Genomic DNA, 25,894 nt, shown 5'->3' on the forward strand with positions numbered 1-25,894 from the left:
ATGTGGTTACAAGACCTATCCTTTATGGTCGATATAACGAAGCACTTGTCAAATTTAAATTTAAAATTACAAGGAAAAGATCAAATTATAACAGCTATTAATGACCATATTAAGGTTTTCAAATGTAAATTAGATTTATGGGAAACACAGTTACAGAATGAAAATTTAACGCATTTCCTAACATGTATGATGTATAAAACAAGTTATTATGAACCAATTTTTTACAAAAAATATTCAGAACAAATTATATGGTTGAAGACTGAATTCGGAAATAGATTTCAAGATTTCAAATATTTAGAAAACGATTTTGAATTGTTCACATCTCCTTTTTCAATAGACGCAGTAAAAGTTCCAGCACATATACAAATGGAACTGATTGAGATTCAAAATGATTCAAATTTAAAACGTAAATTCAATGAGGTTGGTGTACCGGAATTTTACAATTTTTTGCCTGTAAGGTACGTAGAAACTCGCAGATTTGCTTGTAAAATTAAGTCTATGTTTAGTAGTACTTATCTATGTGAGCAACTATTCTCATTGATGAATAGCAATAAATCACCCGTTAGATCCAGATTAACTGACATATATCTAAATTCAGTTTTAAAAGTGGCTTCATCCAATATTTCAAATTAAATAGTAATGCAAATGTAACTCAGAAATTAGATTTTATAAAAAAACATCCAATCCAACCTACTCAGACCAAAAACATAAATTTTGATTTTAATAAAATTTATTATAGAACTGTCTCTGGAAAAAGATACATAGAAGTTGGTTACCTATTTTAGTGGAGGATAATAATTTTAGGGCAATGTTTTGTCTAATTTGTATAGCATTTGGTTCTGAATTAAGTAATTTTTCAAATAGTGATGGTTGTACAATTTTAAAATCTATGTACTCGGCTATTGAACGACATGAAAAGTCTACTCTACATATGAATGCAGTTGAAGGATATTTCCATGCTTCAAAAGAAATGTCCATGGAGTATCTTGTTAATAAAAACATGATGGCAATAAAGAAAAAAGAAGTGGAAAACAATTGTTCATGTACTCAAAGTAATTTTTGAAATTATAAAGTTTCTTGGTCGTCAAAACTTATCATATAGAGGATCTGCTTCCAATTAAAAATTATCCAATTTTGATGATATCACACTAAATAAGAGTAATTTTTTAGAGATGATCCAATTTACAGCCAAAACAGATGCAGTATTGTATGAACATTTGCGACGAGCTATTAAAAACAGTAAGATTAGAAAACAAAATTTAGAAAATGGAAATAAAATGCATTAAAAAGGAAGGGGCTCGTTGGTTACATTATTATCTAAATCAACTGTTGATAAAGTAATATTGGGAATAATGAGGGCAATGAGAAATAAAATTAAAAACGAAATAGGTGAACAAAAATTTAGTATTGAAATGGATAGCACTCAAGATGTTGGTGCAATGGATCAAGCTTCAATTTGTGTTCGTTATATTTTTAATGGTGATATAAAAGAATTAATTTTTGCAATAGTCCAAGTGAAAAATTCTAAAGGTAAAGAGTTATATGAATTACTTATATTTTTAGGATGGATATTGTCGCGGACCAACTGGTGACACGACGCACAATAATAATAATAATAATAATAAACACCGACACGATAGATGTGTGATGGTAAGGGCTAAGGAGCCGTATATTTTACAAAAAACGATCACACGAATAATAATAATTAAATAGTCAACAATGTCAGGCGCGATGTAATGACACACCGAAATGTAATAATAATAAAAGAGAAACAAAATCGTCTTGTGGTTTTTAGATGCTAAATGATATGCGGATAGTATACAAAAAGAACGAAGGCGATGTGACCGGACGAGAAGTTGACGAACAGTCCGTCGTTCCGACGACACTTGCCTTCGGCGGTGCCGATGCCCCGCTCTCCCCGTTCCTTAAGGAAGGTGCGGGGTGCGACGCGTCGGTATCGTGATCCGCGAACTATCGGCTGATTAGGAGACTATATTAGGAGACCGTATAAATACGGTCGGCAGCGTCCGTTGTGGTGAACGGTCATCGCCGGGTCCGCGTCAATATTTATGGACTTATATTTAGTAATGTCATCGGTGAGTCATTTGATGGAGCAAATAATGAGTAGTGAATTTTCGGGTCTACATCATATATATATTCTCAAAATGAGAAATAAACCATATGTGCTATAGTCATATTTTAAATTTATGTATAGTTGATATATGCAAAAATATTAATTCAAAAACCTTTTTTTGGACTTTAAAACCGTCTGGCAACATTTTTTAGCAGTTCTTATAAAAGAATGAATATTTGGAAAAGAGAAAATACTAAAAATATCAATATTGGAATAGATAAACTAAGAAAATTACATAAGGTGGCTGAAAACAATACAAGATGGTGGTCAAGGCACAAGGCATTAGAGTGGATATTTAAAGGGGAAAATTGTTTATTTCCTACATTTAAAAGTGTGTTATTTTATATTTCAACAGATTATTCATTTAACAATAATACTACATCTGAAGCCAATTCTTTATTAAAAAATATGTGTGAATTTAAAAATATACTTACTACTCATATATTTTTAGAAATTTTCAAATATGTAAGACCCACTTCTGATTATTTACAGATAAAACAATTGGATTTTATTTCAACTTGTAGAATGGTGGAAAATACCATAAAAGATATTAAACAAAGTGCATTTAAAAATATTATAAAAAGAACAAAACAGTTTGCTGTTGATATAAATGACAATCTATTCAACTTGGAAATACCAGAAAATGTATTTGTAAAAGATAAATTTCAAGAAAGCCGACGAGTAAAAAAGAAAAGGAAACAGTTTGATGAGAATACTGAAGATGAATCATTTACACAACCAATTGATAAATTTAGAGTTCAAACATTTCAACAAATATTTGATCAATTAAACATGAGTTTTAAAGAAAGATTTTCAGCTAATAAAGAATTAATTGCCGATGCACAATTATTTGAATGGTTATTTAAAAGAAAGTTTTCCAAAAAATGGATTACAAAAATTGGCAAGTTTTATTAATATTCCTCGTAATATATTAGTTGAAGAACTTATAGCGTTTGCTAAAATATATCCATCAATGATTCAAACCATTCCAGAAAAAACTAAAACTATTTATAATGATAATTATTTGAGTGATGATGATTTTTACACTGCTGAAGATAATAAAAATCAAAACAATTGTTCTGGTTGTTTAAATTGCTGTTTCAAATTGCTATATAAATTCAACTTGCATTCTGTTGCTTATACAAATTTATTTTTAGCATATGAATATATTTTTAATTTTATCATTTACACAAGTAAACTGTGAAAGAAGCTTCAACTAATTAAAAACAGATTACGTTCTTCTATTGAACAAGAAAAAATTAGAAGCATTTATGTTGATGAATATTGAAAAAGAACTTCTAGAAGATGTAGATTTTAATGAAATACTAAATGAAGTAAAAGAAAGTTCTAAATTGATGAAAAATATTTTATGTTAAAAATAAATATTAATGTTGAATAAAAATTAATTAATAAATTATTTTTAAATGTTATTATTTGTTATTTTTATAATTAGTTGAGTATAGGTTACTTATATATGTATAAAATTACATTTACATGTTTTATTGTATGAATAAACAAAATTAGGGCTGATTACTTTGACTATTCTCCCTGGGCCGATTGTTCCCCAGTTCGCCTCTGCAGTTTACCATAACTACTGATAATTATCAGTTAACAAGCTCGCCGACCAGGAGTTAAAAAAATAAATACTATATTTCATAGTACCTAGGTACTTCAACACATCTAATGTCATCGTGATGAAGACCTATGAGTACAAACTGTCTGAGCATATTTAGAATTCAGATGTATAATATCATTATTTCAATAGAAAATATCTATTACCTTGAAATTTAATTTTTCTTCCGTAATTGTGAACATAATTTACAATTGGTCATCATTTATAGTTATCCTTTATTTTTACTAAATTAGTTTTATAAAATTATTACTTACTCTAGAGTAATTACATTTTCCAAGTATGTATGTATAAATAGAAATATTTTTACATAGTTTCAATATATGAGATATAGTAGATGAGTGATTTATTCGACCAAAATAACGTAATAGTAGTAGACAGCGGATCAAATATGGGCAAAGTCGGTCTTGCCAAACAGGAAAGGCCTTATACTGTGTTCCCGACTGTAAGTACCTGTAACAGATGATCTTATCAGTACTACGCAACATTAAGTAAAATTACTTATATTTTTATTCCTCATTATAGAAAGAACTTGCGTTTGATCAAGAAGGAAGCTTTGTAGCAGATGATGTTAAAGCAATGAGAGATTTTCTCGACTTGAAATACACTGTTGAACGAGGTATTGTGAACAATTGGGATGATATGGATAAGATTTTGAAATACACTATCGAGAAACAATTGAAAGCAAACCTAATACATGTATACCCAATACAACACCCAATACTGATAACTGAAAGTCCATCGTATCATAGAGCTAATCGTGAAAAGATGACCGAGGAAAATAATAATATTAAGAAGGTACTTTTTTCCCGCACGGTGGGATTCTGTATACCACACCTCGAAAATCGCATTTCCGTTATAAGGGACGAAAAATAAATCACTTTTTGAAATATTTTTTGCCTGTAAGTCAAAATAAATTTGCACCAATACTTAAAATATATGGGTTTAATAGCCTGTTAGACATATTGTTTTCTTAGTATATAACGGCTATCATATAATTTTAAATTATCATTACCAGGTTCTTGGCAATTTTTTTTTTTTATCAAGTAGTCGTTCATTATTATTTTTTTCTAATATCCTCGTATAAACAGTGTTTCCCAACGTGTGCGCTTCCACCCCCTTGTGGTCATTTTTATTTTGAAGGGGGCGTTTTTAAGAGGGGGCTCTAAAGGGGGCGCTCATCTATCATTTACATTTTTTTTTTTGTTTATAACTGATTGTAATGAAATGTATAACTGCGTAGAATAAAATACCTAATGTAATACACAGAATTATGTAGGTATAATATTTATAGATACTTAAATAATATCAAAATAATTATCTTATCGGACTATAGATGCTAGGTACTAGGCAGGTACTTGACGTTATTATTGTCTTATCAGAGTTATCGTATAGATTCCGATTAGCGGCTAATCAATAGCCGATTCCGACAATGTTATGTGTACTGTGTAGTCGTATTTGGTACTTGGTAGGTACTTGACGTTATTATTGTGCGTGTACGTAAAAGTTATACTCGTAAATATTATAAAATGTCCGAGAACAAAAAAATGTAGAAAATATTCCATTGAATATTTGAAATTTGGTTTTATTGTATCTCCGACAAATGAAAAATTACCCTTGTGTCTCTTTTGTGAAAAAAACATTCAGTAATGAAGCTATGAAACCTTCAAGAATAAAAGAGCATCTTATGAAAAAAAAATTCAGATAAAAGTAACAAATGCATACGACCTATACAGCAGCATAGGGCGGGAAAATGTTGTTGACTATTGTCTTGTTTTTATGTAATAAAATTACATATTTTTTTTAAATGTATTTTACCATTACAAGTTTTGAACGGCATATGAGGATTTTGTATTACTTTATTTTTAACAAAGTAATATTCATTTTTTCCCAGGAACTCGTTGATAATGTAGACGATGATGAAGATTATAGTTAATTATAGCTTATTTTGTTTATAAAATTTAGATACTACAATTCTATACATATATCATATATGTTTACTGATAAATTATTATATAATTATTAATGATATAATATCAGTGATAATATATACCGGAGTCTAGGAATATGTTCATTTTTTACAAAGACCTTATACTAATAGACGGAGCAAGGGTGTATTTCGTGTGGTCTTGCAAGCCTGCGCTGCTCTACAGGACCCGGTGAACTACGCACATGCGCAGTAGAATTTGAGGTTGTGTGTGTTTATGGGTGTTTTTTAAAAATGTATTGTATGATAATAACTGTCAACTGATAACAATCATTTAAAACATCAAAGGTCAATACGCTAATATTACTAATATGCATGCATTGACTTTAGTGCAATAATTATTTACATTACATTCACTTATAAGTTGTAAAATAAATTTGTATAATTTTGTATATATTTAAAAATAAAATATCAAGGTATTTATCACCGTTAACTTATTTTACTTAGGTTAGGTATAATATATTTATAATGGTTTTTTTCTTTAAATTTCATTAGTTTAAATGCTGTCCTTAAAACCAAATACTTGTACAGAAAATTTAATTTCATAAATGTATTAATAATGTTTATTTATTATTTGTATACATATAAAAGTTTAATTTATTATGTAAATAATTTGAAAAATTCATATTTAAAATATGCAGTAAAAATTTAAAAAATATGCATTTATTGAAAAAAAATTGGAAATAAGTTTGCATACCACAAAACAAATGTATAACGAATCATATTTATTCTATTTGCTTTCCGAACAAATGTTTTGCAAATTTTAAATTTGCAAATGCATAGTCCCGAGCTCTAATAATTATGTTATAACATTATTATAATAAAATAAATAAATAAACATACTTTATGTCGTCAGAAATGACAACACTGCTAAGAAGATTGCTGTGTCCGCACCACCCAACTCCGCCAACCCTGGATGCTCCGTCTATTAGTTTAAGGTCTATGATTTTATAGAAACTGTCAGATATGGCGTTATTCGTACTTACAGTTTTACCGCGTATATATACGTATATACCTAAGGGTCATAGACGTGCGCAGGATTTTGTGTCGGGTGCATCATACATTTTTAACCGGCCCTAAAGAACAATAAGCGGCTCACTTATTTCCTTTATATAACATCCCCACTCCAGAATTCTTTTTAGCCTCACTGTGTAAAAATTTAATATTTTATAACTTCTTATAATCACCCAGTGTGCACTGGATGTTTCAACACATCCCAAAAAACAAACATATTACGTAGTACAATCAACGTAACTTTTTAATATGTATACAATGTATCTATTCTGTCTAAATAAAACAAACATTTAACACTCATCCCGGCGATATAACTAGGCATTATATGATAGTACAGACCTACAATGTTATAAATTATATGTCACAGGGTTGTTACATTATTGTGATTTGTAATACGTACCAGCAAAATAATATCGATGTTTCAGTTTTTCACAAAAAAAAAAAAAAATATACTATTTTAAAAATACAAGGGGTATCAAATCAATTATTTATAAGAGTAATGTCCGTATGCATACTATTTGATGTGTCATCACGTCATAAGACAGTTTTAGACTACATGTCTTATGTTGATTAAAAAATAAAAGTAACAAAACTTAGTTAAAAATCAGTTACTTATTTTGTCATACATAATGTGCTCGTATGGTAGTAAAGACAGAAAACCATCGATTTCCATTCACTTTAAATATCGTCCATTATAAACCTAATGTCAATATGATTAGGATAGCCGATAGGTAGTAACGCGTAGGATTTAGAGACCCGTCTAGGTAGATATGTCGGCATAGGCGCCGACTACACGGGGGCAACGGGGGCAATTGCCCCTGTACTTTAATTTTAACGTGGGCGTTGCCCCCGTTCTTCGATTTTAATGGGTGGTTAAACGTAGAAACAGCACTTCGCTTTTGTGAAAAAAATTATTTGGTTATTACTTATTATTATAAGCTATTGAATTTCGATATCGATATGAAATTGTTTATCAAAAGGACAAATTAACTAAAAATAGCTGAACATAACTCATAAGATACCACAAATTATAGATAACGTATAAGTACATTTATATATATATATATATATATGTATAATGTATATAGCTCCAATTAGAAATGCCTAATAGTCACGGTAATGACGAAAGACTTGTGTGATAACTATATATGTACTTTATACACATGCACAAACTGAAACTTAATAACAATATCTTTAGTTGGAATTATTTATAACCTATACTATGGTATTTTCATTTCTTCTAAATTATATTGACTATTCTACATTTATACAGTACTGATAACTGAATACTGAGTATTACATTATGTAGTTCAGTAGTTGATCATTTTACTGTCGTTATCCATACGAAGCATACGTTCTTTATTCGCAGATTGAAGTCACTAAGGTAATTTATATTTTCTTTATAGACCATATTATTTAATATATGAGTTAAAAATTATTTAACTTTTGAAGGGCATACCAAATAAGTAATTCAGACACAAAATAATTCATTATGTCTATGTGGAAGTATGTACAAAAAAAAACTATTCCGAAAAACAATTCTGATTCTAATAGCCTTATTAATTCTGATAATAGTTTATCTTCATCTACTTCCACTTCTAACATAAATTTAAATTGTGATAATCAAATTGACTGTGGAAATAATTCGTCCTCTAAAGATGTTTCAAAACAAAGAAAATTTTTAGCATCTTGGTTAAATAAATACGACTGGTTAGAACATAATAAAATCGATGATAAAGCTTTTTGCAAATTGTGTAGATCCATGAGTAATAATAGTAATAATAATGTTTCTGTATTTATTTCCGAGGGTTTTAATAACTGGAAAAAAAGCTGTTGAAAGGTTTAATATGCACGAAAATTCAGAATTGCACAAAACTAATGTAGTTAAAAACTCTTTTATTAAAAGAAATGCAAATATATATGCACAAATATCGGATAGTCATAAAAAGTCTATGGAAGAATCTAGATTAGCTCTTGATAAAATAATATCTTCAGTATTTTTTTTGGCAAAACAAGGCTTAGCATTAAGAGGGCATACAGACGAATCTGCAAATTTAAATCAGTTATTAAAACTTCGATCGGAAGATTCGACTGAATTGAATAACTGGTTAGGTAGAACAAAATATAAGTGGATTTCTCACGATATAATTAATGAAATTCTTAGCATGCTGTCATTAGAAGTCATTAGAAATATTATCAAACAAATTAAAGAAAACACATTTTATGCCATTTTATTAGACGAAACTAGTGATATTACTGTCAAAGAACAAATTTCGTTTTGTTTAAGAACAGTGGACAAAGAATCGTTGGAAATCGAAGAATATTTTATGGGTTTTTACGAAACGCCTAAAACAGATTCTGATACTCTTTTCAAAATTCTGAAAGATATTTTGTGTAGATTGGAATTAGATTTTTATAATATTAGAGGACAATGTTTTGATGGTGCTAGCAATGTTTCTGGAATTCATAAAGGATTACAAGCTAGAATAAAAGAAATTGAACCAAGAGCATTGTTTGTTCACTGTCAAGCTCATTCTTTAAATCTTGTTACCCAAGATAGTATGCGAAATGTAAAAAATGCTAGAGATATACTAAATTTTATAAGAGAATTAATTACATTTATTAAACAATCACCTAAGAGACTATCTTGGTTTAAAACGAATCAAAAAGACGAAAATATGACATCTCTAAGACCATTTTGTCCTACTAGATGGACGTTACGATATGCTTCTCTGTGCTCTGTTATGGATAACTACAATGAGCTATTGACATTTTTGTCAGATTTTTCAAAAACTGAACACAATGATGCAGGTTCAAAGGCAAATGGATTTTTCAAACAATTAAAAACTGCAGATACGTATATAATGCTTAAAATAGTGATAAGTATTTTTAAACACATGGAGACTACAAATACAGTATTGCAAAGTAAATCATTAGATTTTAAACTTTCTGTTCAAATTTTGAATACTTTAGAAGATACTATTTCAAATTTGAGAGATACATTTCACATTTTATGGAAATCTGCAAAGAAAGAATGGTCAGATTTAAAATTAGATGCACCAAAGGAATCTAGAAAACGAAAAAAACCTCAAAAATATGAAGACGGAGTAACGAAGTCCTTTGAATTTTCACCTGAAAGTAAATATAATCAAATATATAAAGAAATCATTGATCATATACTTTCTGGCTTACAACTAAGATTTAACTCTGAAATTCGATCATTTTTATGTAATGTGGAAATGTTTTTAATTGATCCAAAAATATCTCCCGAAATAATATGTACATTTTACAAGGATGATATAAATATTGATAAGCTAAAACTTCATAGAGATATGTTTCATGATATAATTAAAGGCCAAGGATTAATTGTTTCATCATTCGCAGATATATTAAATATTTTTAAAAATAAATCGTATTTAGTCATTCATTTAACAGAGCTCAGGAAATGCATACAATTGATATTAACAGTACCAGTTACTACATGTACTACCGAACGATCTTTTTCTATGTTGAGGAGGTTAAAAACTTATACCAGAAGTACCATGACGCAGACCAGGTTAAATGATCTGGCACTTCTAAATTGCCATAACACAGTAGCAGAATCTTTAGACCTAAGCAAAATAGGAAATATGTTCATAAATAAGTGCATGACAAGAAGAAATACTTTTAAATTGAAAAAAATATAATTTTAGATTGTAAAATTGTCATCATAAAATGTAATGTATTGTAATTAAGTTAGAAAATAAATTGTATTTTCATAATTTCATGTAATTTTTATTTTTATTTTCATTTATCTGAACCCAATAAAGAGAATTGGAATAATATTCATGAACAATAGTATAAATATTTTATTTGCCCCCGTGCTAAAATATAAAAGTCGGCGCCTATGTATGTCGGTGTTCGGAGGTCGATACCCGTATACGAGTTGTGGTATTTTATTATAATTGTTTCCAATTATTAGTAGGTTTCATTGTTTGAATATGACGTTCTAACTATGTTTACAATGTAACCCAAATATAAATTTTTGTTATAAACATTATATTGCAGTTGCAGGTATGTTAGAAATTAACAGATTTAAAACGTTGATGATAAGGTTGCAAACACCGGACATTAGCAGTACCAGGGACATCACATTAACGCAAATTCAACATTCAAATTAATGTTGCATATTATATGGAAACATACCTTGTATGTTTATAGTACACATTATTGCACAGGGGGCACTTTTGTACCCAAATCATGATTTGAACCAGATGATGCTACTGCAAGAACAATTTTTCCACCATATCTTCTTTTGCAAGAAGTAAATTTATCAATAAAGTTTTACCCGTGCCCCCAGGCGCATCTAAAAATAATATTTTACCTTCATTATTGTTAATAGACGACATCACTGAATCATATACAATTTTTTGTTCACTCATCAATTAAACGATTTTCATTTTAAACGGACAGTTATAGTTGATGTTGATCATAATTTCTCTCTCTTAAATACTCAATATTAATTCTTGTCCTATTTATGTTTATCGGTAAAAGAAAACCAAAATGTACTATAGCTTTTCCCGATAAAACTTCCACTTCTTTGTTTAATTCAAATAAAACTTCATCAAATAAACTTTGGTCAAAACTAATATCATTTTATGACAGCCCTTGTCGTTTCCGATGCAGTATATCCTCGGCCATACTTTCGCGATAATTTTGCCAAAACATCAAAGGATCAGTAATTTGACAAAACGTTAGTATGATAGCAAATAAACATCTGAGTGATTTAGGTGTACAACATATAGAAACTTTTGATAGCGTGTTTTCCCAATGAGACCCGTCATCCAATACCAAAGTATTATTAGTTAACCAACTTTGTTGGTAAACCAAACAAAGCGTTGCGTTTTTGCAAAGCGCATGCACCTTGAAAAGTATCATAAATGACATTTTGCACTGTGCGAAGACTTTGAAAAGAAATTGGACCTTTAACTATATGGAGCAGCATCCTCAAGTGAAAACTCTGTATTGTTAGGATGGATTGTGTATACCCTGCCCAGAACATCGGTTTTTTTAACACCAGGGTGCCCTTCCACCACAGTTCCTTGTTTACACCGAATAAACTTTTTACCAACCTGTGATTCCATGTATGTATAGTAACTTGAAATTGTCTTGATTAATTTGGTAAATTTGTATTATCTTAATAATATTAATACGAATATTGGATATACATGTTGGTATACGTGTTGATAAACTTCTTGAAATAACGCCGATATCAAACACAATACAGAAGGTCAGGTTGCAGGTAGCAGGAACCCGTGGGCCGCCGTGCCGCACAATATGTACCTAATATATTTATATATATACAATTACACATTTATTTTAATTAATAATAACTAATTATTTATTAACTTTATCGGATTAAATTTATGCTTAAAACCTTCTCTGTGGTGTCCTCTTCAATTTAAAAAAAAAACTGCTCGATGATCCAATAAGTAGTTTCTGAGTTTATCCCGAACAAAAAAAGCGACTTCATTTTAAATAGTAGTATAAATATAGATAAAGGTATAGAACTATAGATATATTATTAATTTTGTTTTTGGTTAGTTACAAAAATAAAAGATTAAAGAAACAAAGAATAAAATACACATATATATATTACATGATGACAAGAATAATATGAGGAGAAGGCTTTGGTTACTAAAGATGCGAATTCTGTTGATAATGTGTTCTGACGAATACGTCCGAAATCCTCGTCAGAACACAAGATGATTACACTTTGCGGGTTTTCTATTATTCTCACAGTACGTTTCTGCCATCTATCAAAGATGGACGAAGTTGATAAATTTATGTTCTCGAAAGTCCGTTAATGAAGTTATCATTGTTAAATGGTGGAAAAACAGAGCAAGTTAACTAGTTAACTTTCTAGAAGAGAGGAAAAAAATATCTCTGTTGTGGTAATTTTTTTCTCTCACGTCCCACAAACACTTGTTTTCGTACACGAGACTGATGAATTTATCTCAATCCATGATTCAAATAAATTATTATATTAATAAATTGTAAAATATCAAATTTACTAATCTCAATCACGTCAAAATAGACGTAGTTCACACGAAAAAAATCAAACTTTTTTGAACGCTCAACTGTTTCTGACGATATCGTGTATATTCTGACGTGATCTTTACTGCCAATGTAAACACTTTCATTGGAAAATATGTTTTTGTTTTTTTTTTGGACGAATTCGTCAGAACACATTTTCATCAGAATTCGCATCCATAGTAACCATAGCCTAACACGAGTAAAATTTGGCTATCAAGAGCTATCAAAAATATCTAATCATTATTAGATTTTCAAGAAAAACGAGCGATAGAATAGGTAAGTAGTAATAATGATAAATCTTCAACCATTTCCACAATTAGTAGACAACAATTTCTACAACTATAGGCAAGGCCGTATTAAGCACCTATTGGGCCCTGGAGCTGACATGTGAGCCCTTTTGACAAAACATGCTTTACAAAGTTGCTTGCTACGCTCGCAGACCGATACATTTTTTTAACTATTTTACAAATAGTCATTTGCATTATAAAACTAATAGGTATTAAAAATGTATGTCTATAAAACTACTAATTTTAGTATGATAAAAAATGTGTACTCACTGTGCAATAATTTGTCCTAGCAATGTTACTAGGCAGTTTCAATGAAACATGGAACATCGCAATTTTTGTTAATTTTGCGTTAAAGTAACGCCTATGAGACTGTTAATGTATCGCATTGCTGTCTTTCAATTAACGTTCTTTAAACATCACTCTACACATACATTCAACAATCAAATGTAGTACTGTAGTATATTATCAAAAAAAAAAAAGCAAAAATTATTTATCTCCAGAGAGAGATCTGAGGGTGTGATTTGAACTTTGAACCATACATATCTATTGACCTATATGGACCTAACCCTATCAACTTACCTACCTATTTACATTACAAAGATATGTAAAATGAATGTTTATAAGCAATGAAATCAGAAATCCAATAATTTAAAAATATATGAATAATAGCATTAATTATAAATACTTATATATACAATTAATATTTATAAATCATTAGTAGAAATAGTAACATACCTATAATAATAACTATTATTTCAATTTTTTTTTTAGATACCTTCTTTATAAAATTTAATAATTTATTCTACTAAATTTTAAAGACTTGAATTGTATGATTTTTGTCTAAAAAAGCTGATATTATCTAATGGTCCATGAGTAGTTTCAAACAGTGGCGTAATTGTGGGAGGTAAGTGCCCCCCTGACAATTTTTTGAGAGATAAAGATATAATTTTGCCCCCCCAAGATAATCCAACAGTACAAATAGCACCTTTTATTAATAACTCTTATGGGTATTATTTTAACAATATTGGTACCTAGTATCTGTTACCTACAATTTATGTTAATCTAAACCACCAAATGAGTTAAGAGATTCATATAAAATCAAACAATTAAATATACTGTATAAAATACATACAATAAAAATATGTTTTAACTGGTGAGGGAGAGGGGTGTCAGGGTTTTGGTAATAATAAATATATTATATTGCCCCCCCCCTAGATTTTTTCCCAGTTACGCCACTAGTTTCAAACGTAGGAAAGTGATTGAAAATTTATTGAACTTTGAATGTTATACGTAAAAAATTGTGAACCATATAAAAAACCATAATTTGTAAAGAATTTTTTAAGAAACTGTGATGCTTTATCATTATATTTTTGATAAGTTCCAGGACACGCTAAAATTCGAATGAATTCATACAAAATTACAAAATTAAGTATTTATAAATAACCTAATCTAGTATATTTGGATGACAAATTCATTGAATTTTATCTCCTTTTTATTATCATAAACATTAATACTGCCGACGCCCGCGGTGGCTATAATATAGTTGAGTGTTATAAATAAATATCGTTATTTTATAACAAGTATTGCGCCTATCACAGATGTTTCAAATATAACTTAAAACCTTCATCACTGGGACGTTGGAAACATCAAATGTTTAGTGGGTATCGGCTTAAAATTGTTTGAGCCCCTTTCACTTGGTTACTCGAGAGGGCGCCGGGGCTCCGTCCCGGCTAGACCCCCTCTTAATCCGACCTTGACTACAGGCTACAATAATAGGCATTAGCCTATGAAGTGTATAATGTGTTTCGACTTGCACTATTGACAACACCATTTTCGTACCCGGGTTTTATTAGTTTTTATAGTTATATGAAAATAATAAAATTTTATAAATTTTAAAATTATTTCCAAATCTGTTGAACCACATGGTCTAGAAGTCCGAAATCACGAAAAAGAAGAAAGAAAATGTTTCTCCCCATTAGGTACGCCCTTGTTTACGCGAACATTTGGATTATAAGTCAAACTCTGCAACAAGTATTTTACATTTATATATATTGAACTACTATACCACATTTATACATATGTAGTTATATACTACAATATAATAATATACAAATAATAAATTATAATATAATAGTGAATAGTAGTCATATTTTCGGTGACCGTTTCATTATGTCAATAGATATGGCACTATCTATACATGAAAAATAGTTGATATAATAGCAAATAAACATGATTTCAAAAATGTGACCGTCATTATGAAATACGGATATGCATTAATCCAAGAGATTTTGTTATAAATTATAATAGCTAATAGTATGCGTAGGGATATAATAGTTATAAATGTTGTATGTGTAGATATATACACAGTATATATATATAAGTCTAACCTATGTAGGTATACTTAAATATATTATATTTACAATTATAGATAAACTTATGACGTGTTAACTTAGATTCACTACATATGTGTATATGCACAGTGTCGAAGGGTAATAAATTATGAACAGAATATTATAATATTACTGTAACAATAATATTCTTTGTGCGTCCAGTACGTGAACGCACACGGCACGTACTACGTGTGCGTGCGCGTTTGTGATGTATTTTATGCATAATTCAAAACACTAGATTATGTACAATGAATGACATTGTATGCGTGTCGGTTGGTTTGGCGCTCGGTGGGTGGGTTCCTAAAAACTTTTCCACCTCTCGTACGCACATTGGATGCGAGTTTCGTCTGCGACGCAATACCACGATACATCGCGGCGAACCGTTTCCCTCGTTGTTGCGCACGATGACGCCGCCCGACGTAATAATGCATACAGAGTGTATACAAGTGTGCTGCGTTACGTGCATCTTCGTCCGCGCGTAGAAACACGTCGACAACGGAGCACACCGGCGCCACACGTGTTCTTTTTGGTTTAGCTTCAGAAACGCGCACATCGTCACGCGGTATACTTAGGTATGAGTTCAATTGCGAGAAATTTTTTTTCGCGACGGAAAATGTCGGCTAAAACCGGTTTTCACGGACCTTGCCGCTCGAAATGGCCACATGCGATGTGTATCCAATACGTTCGTGTGCGTCTTCTCGTATACGTATCACTTCGTTAACGTCCTTATCGATCGACTATTTTTAGTAAATATATTTCATTCAGCGTACATGGATATGTATGTATAAGTCGGACACTGTTCGATGACGGCAGGTATACCATTAATAATTACAACCGTTACTCGTTGGTATACGTTATATGGTCATAAATCTTTTGCGGATAAGCCACTCACAGGTAGTGTAATGTATTACTCGTTTGGGCGCGTATACGAACGAGCACCATACATCGTCGGGACTTCAGCAGGCAACACGTGGGGTGATATGTGGGACGTGCTGGGGAAAAAATGTCGAACGTGATTAAATTTCAGCGGAACATCAAGAGTGTTATAGAGGACAATAGCGAGAAGGAGGATACAACGCGGTTCGTATAGATGGTTTGTCCCGTCGACCCCTACGTATGCACACCGACATGCGTCCTTACCAAACACAATGTTTAACGTTATATGTATAATACGAACACGCGACAGTCGCACCGCAGCCCCTCCACCGCGGGGTCGTAACACACCGCGCTGACGGACCGTACTACGCGCGTCATTACAACAATAATTACTCCCAGGAATCCCGAACGTATACGCTGCTGGCTCGTCAGTGCTCCTTTATTGGTGCGCCGCCGCCTGGGCGGTGCCCGGTTGGCCGTCACGGGTGATGGAACGGTAGGAAGGAGAAGTGGCGCGCACGCGCTGTGGCCGTGGAAGCCCTGACGGTTCGTCAGTTCAGTACTCCGGCCACCCGCCATTCGTGTGCCGTTCTTTCCGTGCGTCGTTGTTCGTCCGTGAGCTACCGCCGCCTTGACCCCTCCGTCATCGCCACCGCCTGCGTTATAGCATTGTTTGCTGCCGACAACGCCACACAGTACGGCGGCGGTGGGGATCATCGTTCTGCGCGTGCGTGACATATTGCTGCGCGCTCATACGCACCGCTGTTTGGGAGCAATCCAACATTGATCACCGTCGCACCGAAAATTATCCCGTACGCGTTGGTCGTTTTTCCCGTGTGCGGGTGTTATTGCTTGGCGTCGCGCGGCCCAAGTTTCGTTTTTCGCCGTCAACCTCTGCCTTGGACGGCATAAATAATATAAAATAACACTTGTACGTGTCAAACCAGCGCTGTGCAAACGCGAACAATTTATCTTGCATTGCTAGCGTGTGCTGAGGTGAGTTATGCCCGCCGCTCCGGGTTATTATTATTATTTCTTTCTCCTTGTCGTCGTACGCGAAGCATCGTAGTCATGTTGTATAGCTCTTTCAACGCTTTCCATACAATCTTTGTGTTTCGTTACCATAGCACCAAGTGCGCCGCATACACATGTAATTGTATCTGAAATCAGTGTTTCTTAACTGGAGCATACGTAGGTGTTCGGCGAACTAACGGCTAACTTTCCTGATTAGTACATGGATACGCTGATGCGTAGTGCAATAAATCGCGGGGATCGCGATGATAGAAGGTAAATAAAGACGCGCTCACTCGCTGTAAAACGATCATGAACACGGATTTTACTATTGAATTTTCGCGACGATCCGTTTTTGTGATCGCTGTTCATTGTTTAATCCGTGTTCATGATTATTTGTAGCGTACACGCGCGTCATTATTTTCCTTCTGTCTTCGTGAGCCCTGAGATTTGTACGGAAACATTATTATGATAAACAATCAGCAATAACAGATATAACAGATCGTCATTTCTCGGATCATGTTACGTTGACCATAATAATACGATTACGTTGCTCTGTACTACCTACTACCTTGGCCACTCCATCCCCACTGTTGTTGTTTTTGCTAATCATCCACCCTGCGCTCCTATTACTGTAAACATTTCTCGATCTTGTCATATTCTTATTTTCATATAAAATTCATCTAGACGATTTCACAAGGTTCAAGTTCAATGTTGGACATTAATGCATTCACATATCTTTGGCTGTTTAAACGTAGTCTCATGCCAATTCAATATCAAATAGATTGAAGTAAATTTCCACATTCAGGAATTTAATACAATATGCCATTACTAAGAAGTATTATTATTGAATGAAAAAAAATGTCTAATATCTCTTAAATTGAAGTACTTATTACCGCTTTGTTTTCATTTGTATTTGTCCTGACTGTTCAATAGAGTTTTCGTTTATCAAGCTATGGTTCGATGAAAATTTGTTGTGATAATAGAATTATATTATTGCATAAAATTGATACTCTTATTGAGCTGTATCAAGTCCTATTCATAGAAAACAAATTAAATAATTAATGTTGAAATAAGTAACTATCATAGTTAGTGGCGTAAATTGGATTCAATTTCTGGTGGTGCAGAGGTATATTCTCAACTTATAATTTCCAACACACCAATTTTCCAATTTCCTAACTAACATTCTTCCCATTAAACTATATATTTTCCCATATATTTCATTAAATAACAAATACATTTTGAATTATTTTAACATTAAAACCTTTATTATTATAATATTAATAAAAAAAACAATCAAATTTTGTTTTTGGTATGCTGATTTCCTTGGTTCTTGAAAATAATATTATAGGTATACAAATTTCTATGATTTTCTGGTGGTGCAAAAATATATCTTTGCACCACTACATTTTAGATGTATTGTTGCAAGTGCCACATTTGCACCATCCAGTTAATGCCACTGATCATAGTTATTATAATGATATTAATATAAATTATTTTCAATAAACTTGATTAGATGATTGGTTGCATTATCTAGTTATGTACATTATTTTTAATAATATATTAAACAATTAAATTTATTTAGCTTACATGAGCAAGCTCAAAAATGAGTGAGGTATCAACACAACAACAGACTGGAGCTACAGACGTTCAGCAAATGCAGCAGCAACAACAACAACAACAACAACAACAGCAGCAACAGCAACAACAAAATCAACAGCAACAATCTCAACAAAATCAAACCCAACAAATGCAACAGCCACAACAAATACAAGTTATGATTCAACAGCCTCAAAACCAGGTAGACATGCAGCAGCAACAGCCACAAGCACAGCAACAACAGCAACAACCTCAACAAGTAACTGTTGCCAGTGGTCAGCAAACTATTACTATGCAAATGGCTTCAGATGGATCCAATGGAGGTACTGTTCAACTTCCACATTCATCTGCTCCATTGACAACTATTGAGGTATTATTTCTATTGTTTTATATTAACATTTTTTGGCATGGTGGGATGGTATTAATCCCATATAAAAAAAACACCTTTCCGACATAGTGGAACAAATCATTTTCTTCATAAAAATATATTTTTATTTAATTTGGTTTTTTATTTGTATTAAAACTAAATTACCAATTTGGATGTTTTTTTTAATTAATTTCCAAATATTGTACAAAAAAGGTATGTATTTATTTGATTCAGATAATATAAGGGTCCATTATATGTCCTACCATGCAATGAGTGTAAGTTATTTAATACGATTAAACTCATGGTGGGTATAGTAGTTAAGTTTGTTTTACTGTTTATTTATAGTATTGTTTTTTATAAGTAGTATTTGATTAATGTGTATATTTATAATTTATAATATATTTATTTATATAAACATACACATTAATCAAGTACTTCTTACAAAAATAATGCACTAATAATATAATTAAACAGTAAAACAAACTAAACTACTACATCCACCATGATTGTTGTCGTGTAATCTGTATCGTGTATCTGACACTTATTGTGTTATATGCATATAATGGATCCTCATTTTATTCTTCATATTTTAATGTTAAATAAATCTATCTGATCAAAAAAATACATATTTTTTCTGTACAATATTTGGAATTAAATTAAAAAATAAATCCAAATCGGTATATTAGCTTATTCAAATATACACACAGTATATAAATATGTCTCAATTTGTCTAATACTCAAAAATATAATATTTTATATTTACCAAATTATTCTTAGTTTTGTTTCAGTGTGTATTAATTTCAATATATTATTAGGTCTTATTATTTTATTATTTATTTATATTATTTAATATGTTTTGTCACATATATTATATAATATGCAAAAGAAGAAATTAAAATTATTGGAGTCCAATATGTTATACCTACAATAACCTGAAGAATGTTATATGCACAATGTGTATGGTAAAATTAATGTAATCCTACATGTTAAAACTTATATCAATGAAAATTAAAATTAAAAAAACAACTGTCCGAGCAACTTAGGTCTACAAAAATCCCAAAACCCTTAGTATGAAAGAATTCTTTGTATTGATTATAATAATAAAAATTTCATTTTTAGACGTCTGGTCAAATGCAAATTTCATCTATTCAACCTCAGCAACAGCAACAGGGTCAAGTGCAAATGACTAATATTCAAACTCAGCAGCAAGGCCAGGTTCAACAGCAACATACCATGCAAGCACAAAATAATCAACAACAGCAGCAACAGCAACAAACGCAAATTCAACAGATTAATGATTGGAGTCATGGACGTGTTCAGTTAATTCAGCAGGCTAGTCCACAGTTTGTACAGTACAATGCTCAGGGCCAACTAATTATGCCTGGGACAATGTTACAACATCCTACTTCAGGCGCTATTCAGGTGATTGCAGCTCCAAATAAACAATTCCAGTCACAACAGATGCTCACCACAGCTCATGCACATAAACAGGTAATATCACAAGGACAAGCAGCTTCGTTTCCGACTGGATATGCTGCTATACCAACCACTACTAACCAGACTCTTGTCATTGGCCAATTAGGGGTGATAAGTAGTCAGCCAAATATGAAACAAAATGAAATGCAACAAACAGTACGTACTATAGACTTTTTTAATATTTTGTTTTATTTGGAAAACATTTTTTAGTACACTAGTTGTGCTACTGGAAGGGCAGTACAACAAAATGCTCAAACTATGCAATTTTCACCCTGGCAATTTAATGCATCACTTCCTCAAGGAATCACCTGGGCTACTCCACAGCCTCAAGCATTATTAACTACACAGAATCATCCAATCTTTATACGAGGTCAGTAAATTACTTAGATATAAATAATGGTTGTAGTAATTAATAAATTATAACTACTAATAATATATAAAAGATACATATTTTTTTTAGGAAAGGATAATTTTTCTTTCATTTTCTCCATATAATGTCTGGTGAATTATAATCTCATTTGGTATTTTACTATTGTTTGTTTGTCTGGCTGTGCATTTCTTCTATTTATGTATTATTTACATGTTCTGTATTATATATGAACAAAAATATACTGATATTGATTACAATTATAACTAGTCTTTACTAGTCTTAATTATAAATACTTGCCTGTACAAATTCAGTTTAACAAATATAATCAAACTATGTGTAGCAATAGTCTTATTTTCTTGGTAGTCATTGTATATTATACAAACTATAATAATCTTTAAAAAAATAGTACTAAAAATTGTAAACAAGTACAAGCATAAATGACATAAGGAATGAGGTAGCCCAAGAAATTGAAACAGATTGGCAAAATATAGCATATGATAGAGATAAATGTGTGAAGAATTTTGGTGGTAAAGTTCCTTTATAGAACTTAGAGCCACAGAAAAGAAAAATTGTTTTTTTTTTAACTAATTAAATAATACAATTTTTTTTTTTTACAGGCGGACCTCAGCAAGATGGTCAACAACAACAAGTACAAACTCCCATGTTTATACAGAGTCCTCCTCCTCAGCATCTACAACAGCATCATGGTCAAACTATGGTACAAACCAGTGGTGGTGTTATGCAAAATATTGGGCAAATGGTTAGTGGTACTACTACTACTACTATTAAATCACAGCGTGCTGATATACAACCAAAAGTAGTTGCAACTCCTACAGGTATGGGAAATAATAGACAACTATCAATACTACCATCAGGACATACAATTCGTCCTAATGCTACAATTTCCACACAAACCACTACTGGTATACAGCACTTAAATCAAATGCAAAAAGCTCAACTTAAAGTCAGACCCAAAACTGGTGTTCGTCAAAGTTTTAATATAGCCCCACATAAATCAGATGCTGCTAATCAGACCAATCAATCAAAACCTCAACAGTCTTCTCAGCAAACATTAAATACTAATAAGTAATTATTAAAAATTTTTTATAATATATACTAAATATGATATAAATACTAAACAATTTGTTGTTTCAGAATGATTTTGACAAGTTCTGGTCAACTTGTTCCTCAAATTCAACAACAACAACAACAAACTGTACAAGTACAGCATTTGCAACAACAACAACAAGCTCAACAACAAATTAAATTAGTTAGTATGCAATCCCCAAATCATCAAATTGTAAGTATGCAGTCTCCCCAAGTTGCATATCAGCAACAGCAAATTATCAAACCTACTACAAGTGTTATGAGTATGTCCATGAATTCTCCACAAAAGATACATATACATCAACTGCAACAAGGCCAAGCTATTGTTAGCCAGCCTCAACAACAAATTACTATCCTTGATCGTCCTGTGATACCTGTTGTTTCATGTGCTCCTCAGGCATTAACACCAGCTCAAATTCCAATTTCACCTCCAGCTCAAACAACAGTATCGTCCATGCCTCCATTAATTAAATCTGGAGATTCTCCTAAAGATTCGACCACTGCACAAACTCAAGAAGCAGTGGCAATTTCAACTATAGAGACTGCTACAGAAACAACATCTTCTGTTTCATTACCAGTTACTTCTAATGAAGACAATACTAGAGATAAAGGATTGCCTAAAGCTTTAGTGAAACCGCAAGTTTTAACCCATGTTATTGAAGGTTTTGTTATACATGAAGCTGACCAACCATTCCCTGTGAATCGATCATGTACTACAACTGATTTGTCAAATATTATACAAAATAAGGAAAATATTAAAATGGATGAAGAGCCTCCAAGTAAAAATTATACTTTATGTGTTTTTAAACAAATCTCACGTAATTTTTTAATAATATTATGTTTTTTATTATTTTACAGACAAAAAGATTAAATCTGATATGAATATTCAAGAAAAAATTAAGTGTGACTTTTGTGGGAAATGTCAAGAACTACAGAAATTTAAAATTAAAAAGAAATCGAAACGTTTTTGTTCACAAGAATGTTCTAAAATGTTCGAAAATAATTCAAAAAATGGTCAAACTGATAAAAAAAATGGAAAAAATTGGGTATGCATTTTAAAATTTCATGAGTTTGTTTTTACTTGCATTGTTATAAGCGTGTGTTAACATTTTAACTAGGAATGTGAAAGCAATGGTTCAGCTGGTGATTCCAGTAATACCAGTTCATCAGTTGATTTACCCAATCGAATGCAAGTAGATACTGATTCCAAGATTGATATAGTTCCAGAATTGGCTCCTATTAATCCACTGACATGGACGGTAAATTTTAATTGTAATTCTATATTTTTCATCCTAAATTAACACTCATACAATTTTTAGGTAAAAGATGTGCGTAAATTTATTGGTCAACTAACGGACAGTGAAGAAATAGCTGCAGATTTTGAAAGCCACGAAATTGATGGTCAAGCTCTGATGTTGCTCAAAGAAGATCATTTGATAAGAGATATGTCTATGAAACTTGGACCAGCATTGAAAATATTTGCAAAACTAGATGCTATGCGTACAGAAAATCCAGAACTTCAACCACCAGCAACTTCTCAATAAAAGACTGTTTCATGTACACTCAATTGTTTTAATAAGTATAATTTTTTACTTGGATGATAAAATAACTGATTGTTTTGTTTTAAATTATGTACACCCAAATAGTACATATTGACCCTAAGACTTCTTAAAACCATGTCATTATAAGATACCTAATTTAATTTGTTATTTCTTATAGGTTTTTACATTAAAATTAAAATATTTTTTCTTTTAATAGTATTATCGAATATAATTTCTTTCGTAAGATTGCTATCTTCTATAATTTTTGCTAATCAAAAATAATACACTCTAATAATATTTACCTTTTTGTACCTTATATTTTACTATTTTTGCGACTGTTTATTAATATTAATTTAAATTATATTTTAGTCACATTTATTTATAAATGTGTACTTTAATATTTATATTACTGATTACTGATGTAAATTTATACTTGCCTGTATAATTTTGGATTGGGACTGGTTCCTATGTTTTTATATTAGAAGTTTTATTTTCATATAATTCCCCTTGGGTTCTATTAAAAGTACATAGGTTTAAAATGTATATACAACTAAATTGTATTCTATCAAAAATGGAACCCTTTAACTAGCATTTTAATGATAAATTTTTTTATTCAAATCAATTATGCTTTATATATATGTTCATATATTTTCTCAAAACTAGCATTTTACTATTTTTAATTTAGTATAATTTATAATCTTATTATATAAATTTATAATTATTAAATTTGTTGATTTCTACGATTGTGTTTGCTTTGAACAAACTTCTTAATATAAAATATTAATGTGCTCTATTACTTATTTAAAATTGTATTTTATTCATTTAAAATAAAACTCATTTAAGTATTTAATTATTAAATTTTTTCTTAGTAATAAATACAAACCTAAATGTTAGATGTTGTGTTCATTTTACTTTAATTTTAAGTTAATTATTGGGAATATTTTTTATAGTATAATAAATATTTTAAATTGAGATTTTAATTTTATTTTGTGTTTATTAAATATATTCCTGCCCACAGATAGTTTAAGTTTTATAAAATAAGATGTACATCAACATCGACATAAATATGTGGTTTTTACATATTTTACCCATAGAATATAAATGCATGTAAAATACCCATAAAACTTTTGCTAATAAACTGAACACATTAGATTTACTGTGTACATAACAAATATATCTATATATTTTTTTTTTTTTATAGTAAATATTTTATAGGAAGTATTTCAAATACACAACAGTACGCAGACATTCTGGCAGGGTGGTCATACATTAACAATTAATATTAACTACAAATTTGGATGGGGTATCTTAATTTTTCCAATATTTTTATACATGTATTTACCTTATACAAATGTTTCGAAGTGGTTGAACATTATATGGTTATTTATTATTGTGATAATATTGAATATTTAGGTGAGGGAAGGTTCACAGAGTAATCAAATACCTTTAAAAGTCCATATACAAACTGCGGCAAGAAAAAATTTAACTTAATACAATCTGCGACATAACCAATAAGATACATTACACAAGCAGTGGCAATTTAATTGATGTACACCTACAATATTATATACTATAAAATACCTAAAATCATATATGTATACCTATGTGCATATATTGTTTGATTAATTATGTTATGTTGCGTCTTGCACATTCCCATGTTTTATTAACACTTATTTTTTATTCATATTAAAATTTGAACTTAGAATTATTGACCCTATAAATGCTATTCTGGCAAAACATAATTGAAAATTTCATCACGTTCAGTGGCGTAGCCAAGGGGGGGGCTAAGGGGGCTATAGCCTCCCCCATGGGCCGTGTTTATATGTATAATGTATCTTGACTATTTAATAGAATCAATGCTTGTTTTAATCAAAGGCTTATTGATGTTATGCCACTTGAAGGACTTATTCCGGCCAATTTAAATATGTATGACGATAAAAATATAATAAAAGCTGCTAAAATATATGTCCAAGATCTCCATGGTAATACCTCATCTACAATCAGATCTGATTTATTCATACGGAGGCAAC

At 30.9% G+C, this 25,894-nt stretch overlaps 4 protein-coding genes across 5 annotated transcripts; all 4 read left to right on the forward strand.

Annotated features, from left to right (window-relative positions):
* On the forward strand, nucleotides 1-633 carry LOC112684445 (general transcription factor II-I repeat domain-containing protein 2B-like). The gene has a single exon (XM_025555981.1). The coding sequence runs from the start codon at nucleotides 1-3 to the stop codon at nucleotides 631-633; it is 633 nt and encodes a 210-aa protein (XP_025411766.1).
* Nucleotides 634-4,155: 3,522 nt separating this feature from the next.
* Nucleotides 4,156-5,700, forward strand: LOC112684446 (actin-like). Its single transcript, XM_025555982.1, has 3 exons — nucleotides 4,156-4,209; nucleotides 4,290-4,562; nucleotides 5,659-5,700. Exons 1-3 carry the CDS (start codon nucleotides 4,156-4,158, stop codon nucleotides 5,698-5,700), a joined length of 369 nt encoding a protein of 122 aa, XP_025411767.1.
* A 2,557-nt stretch (nucleotides 5,701-8,257) lies between these two features.
* Nucleotides 8,258-10,925, forward strand: LOC112684447 (zinc finger MYM-type protein 1-like). The gene is made up of 4 exons (XM_025555983.1): nucleotides 8,258-8,271; nucleotides 8,573-9,335; nucleotides 9,405-10,302; nucleotides 10,813-10,925. Exons 1-4 carry the CDS (start codon nucleotides 8,258-8,260, stop codon nucleotides 10,923-10,925), a joined length of 1,788 nt encoding a protein of 595 aa, XP_025411768.1.
* A 5,848-nt stretch (nucleotides 10,926-16,773) lies between these two features.
* Nucleotides 16,774-23,987, forward strand: LOC112684328 (polyhomeotic-proximal chromatin protein-like). 2 transcript variants are annotated; one of them, XM_025555786.1, is made up of 10 exons: nucleotides 16,774-17,389; nucleotides 18,990-19,373; nucleotides 20,490-20,792; nucleotides 20,862-21,002; nucleotides 21,057-21,216; nucleotides 21,834-22,302; nucleotides 22,372-23,102; nucleotides 23,182-23,369; nucleotides 23,442-23,582; nucleotides 23,643-23,987. In XM_025555786.1, exons 2-10 carry the CDS (start codon nucleotides 19,011-19,013, stop codon nucleotides 23,865-23,867), a joined length of 2,721 nt encoding a protein of 906 aa, XP_025411571.1. In that variant the 5' UTR covers nucleotides 16,774-17,389; nucleotides 18,990-19,010; the 3' UTR covers nucleotides 23,868-23,987. The 2 variants fall into 2 exon arrangements, with proteins under 2 accessions (XP_025411571.1, XP_025411570.1); XM_025555785.1 differs by having other exon boundaries at nucleotides 16,777-17,389; nucleotides 20,490-21,002.
* Nucleotides 23,988-25,894: the final 1,907 nt, after the last annotated feature.

The sequence above is a fragment of the Sipha flava genome, unplaced genomic scaffold (assembly GCF_003268045.1).
Source record: "Sipha flava isolate LNK unplaced genomic scaffold, YSA_version1 249_pilon_pilon, whole genome shotgun sequence".
Lineage (NCBI taxonomy): Eukaryota > Metazoa > Arthropoda > Insecta > Hemiptera > Aphididae > Sipha > Sipha flava.

What these genes read in the sequence shown, in the direction of transcription:
- LOC112684445 (XM_025555981.1), top strand. Translation starts at nt 1, where the DNA reads ATGTGGTTACAAGACCTATCCTTTATGGTCGATATAACGAAGCACTTG.
- LOC112684446 (XM_025555982.1), top strand. Translation starts at nt 4,156, where the DNA reads ATGGGCAAAGTCGGTCTTGCCAAACAGGAAAGGCCTTATACTGTGTTC. An exon ending in CTTATACTGTGTTCCCGACT is followed by an intron (nt 4,210 to 4,289) that starts GTAAGTACCTGT and finishes TCCTCATTATAG; the next exon opens with AAAGAACTTGCGTTTGATCA. An exon ending in AAAATAATAATATTAAGAAG is followed by an intron (nt 4,563 to 5,658) that starts GTACTTTTTTCC and finishes ATTTTTTCCCAG; the next exon opens with GAACTCGTTGATAATGTAGA.
- LOC112684447 (XM_025555983.1), top strand. An exon ending in CCCAAGATAGTATGCGAAAT is followed by an intron (nt 9,336 to 9,404) that starts GTAAAAAATGCT and finishes CAATCACCTAAG; the next exon opens with AGACTATCTTGGTTTAAAAC. An exon ending in GTTAAAAACTTATACCAGAA is followed by an intron (nt 10,303 to 10,812) that starts GTACCATGACGC and finishes ATTATATTGCAG; the next exon opens with TTGCAGGTATGTTAGAAATT.
- LOC112684328 (XM_025555785.1), top strand. Translation starts at nt 19,011, where the DNA reads ATGAGTGAGGTATCAACACAACAACAGACTGGAGCTACAGACGTTCAG. An exon ending in CAAACATTAAATACTAATAA is followed by an intron (nt 22,303 to 22,371) that starts GTAATTATTAAA and finishes TTGTTGTTTCAG; the next exon opens with AATGATTTTGACAAGTTCTG. An exon ending in TTAATCCACTGACATGGACG is followed by an intron (nt 23,583 to 23,642) that starts GTAAATTTTAAT and finishes TACAATTTTTAG; the next exon opens with GTAAAAGATGTGCGTAAATT.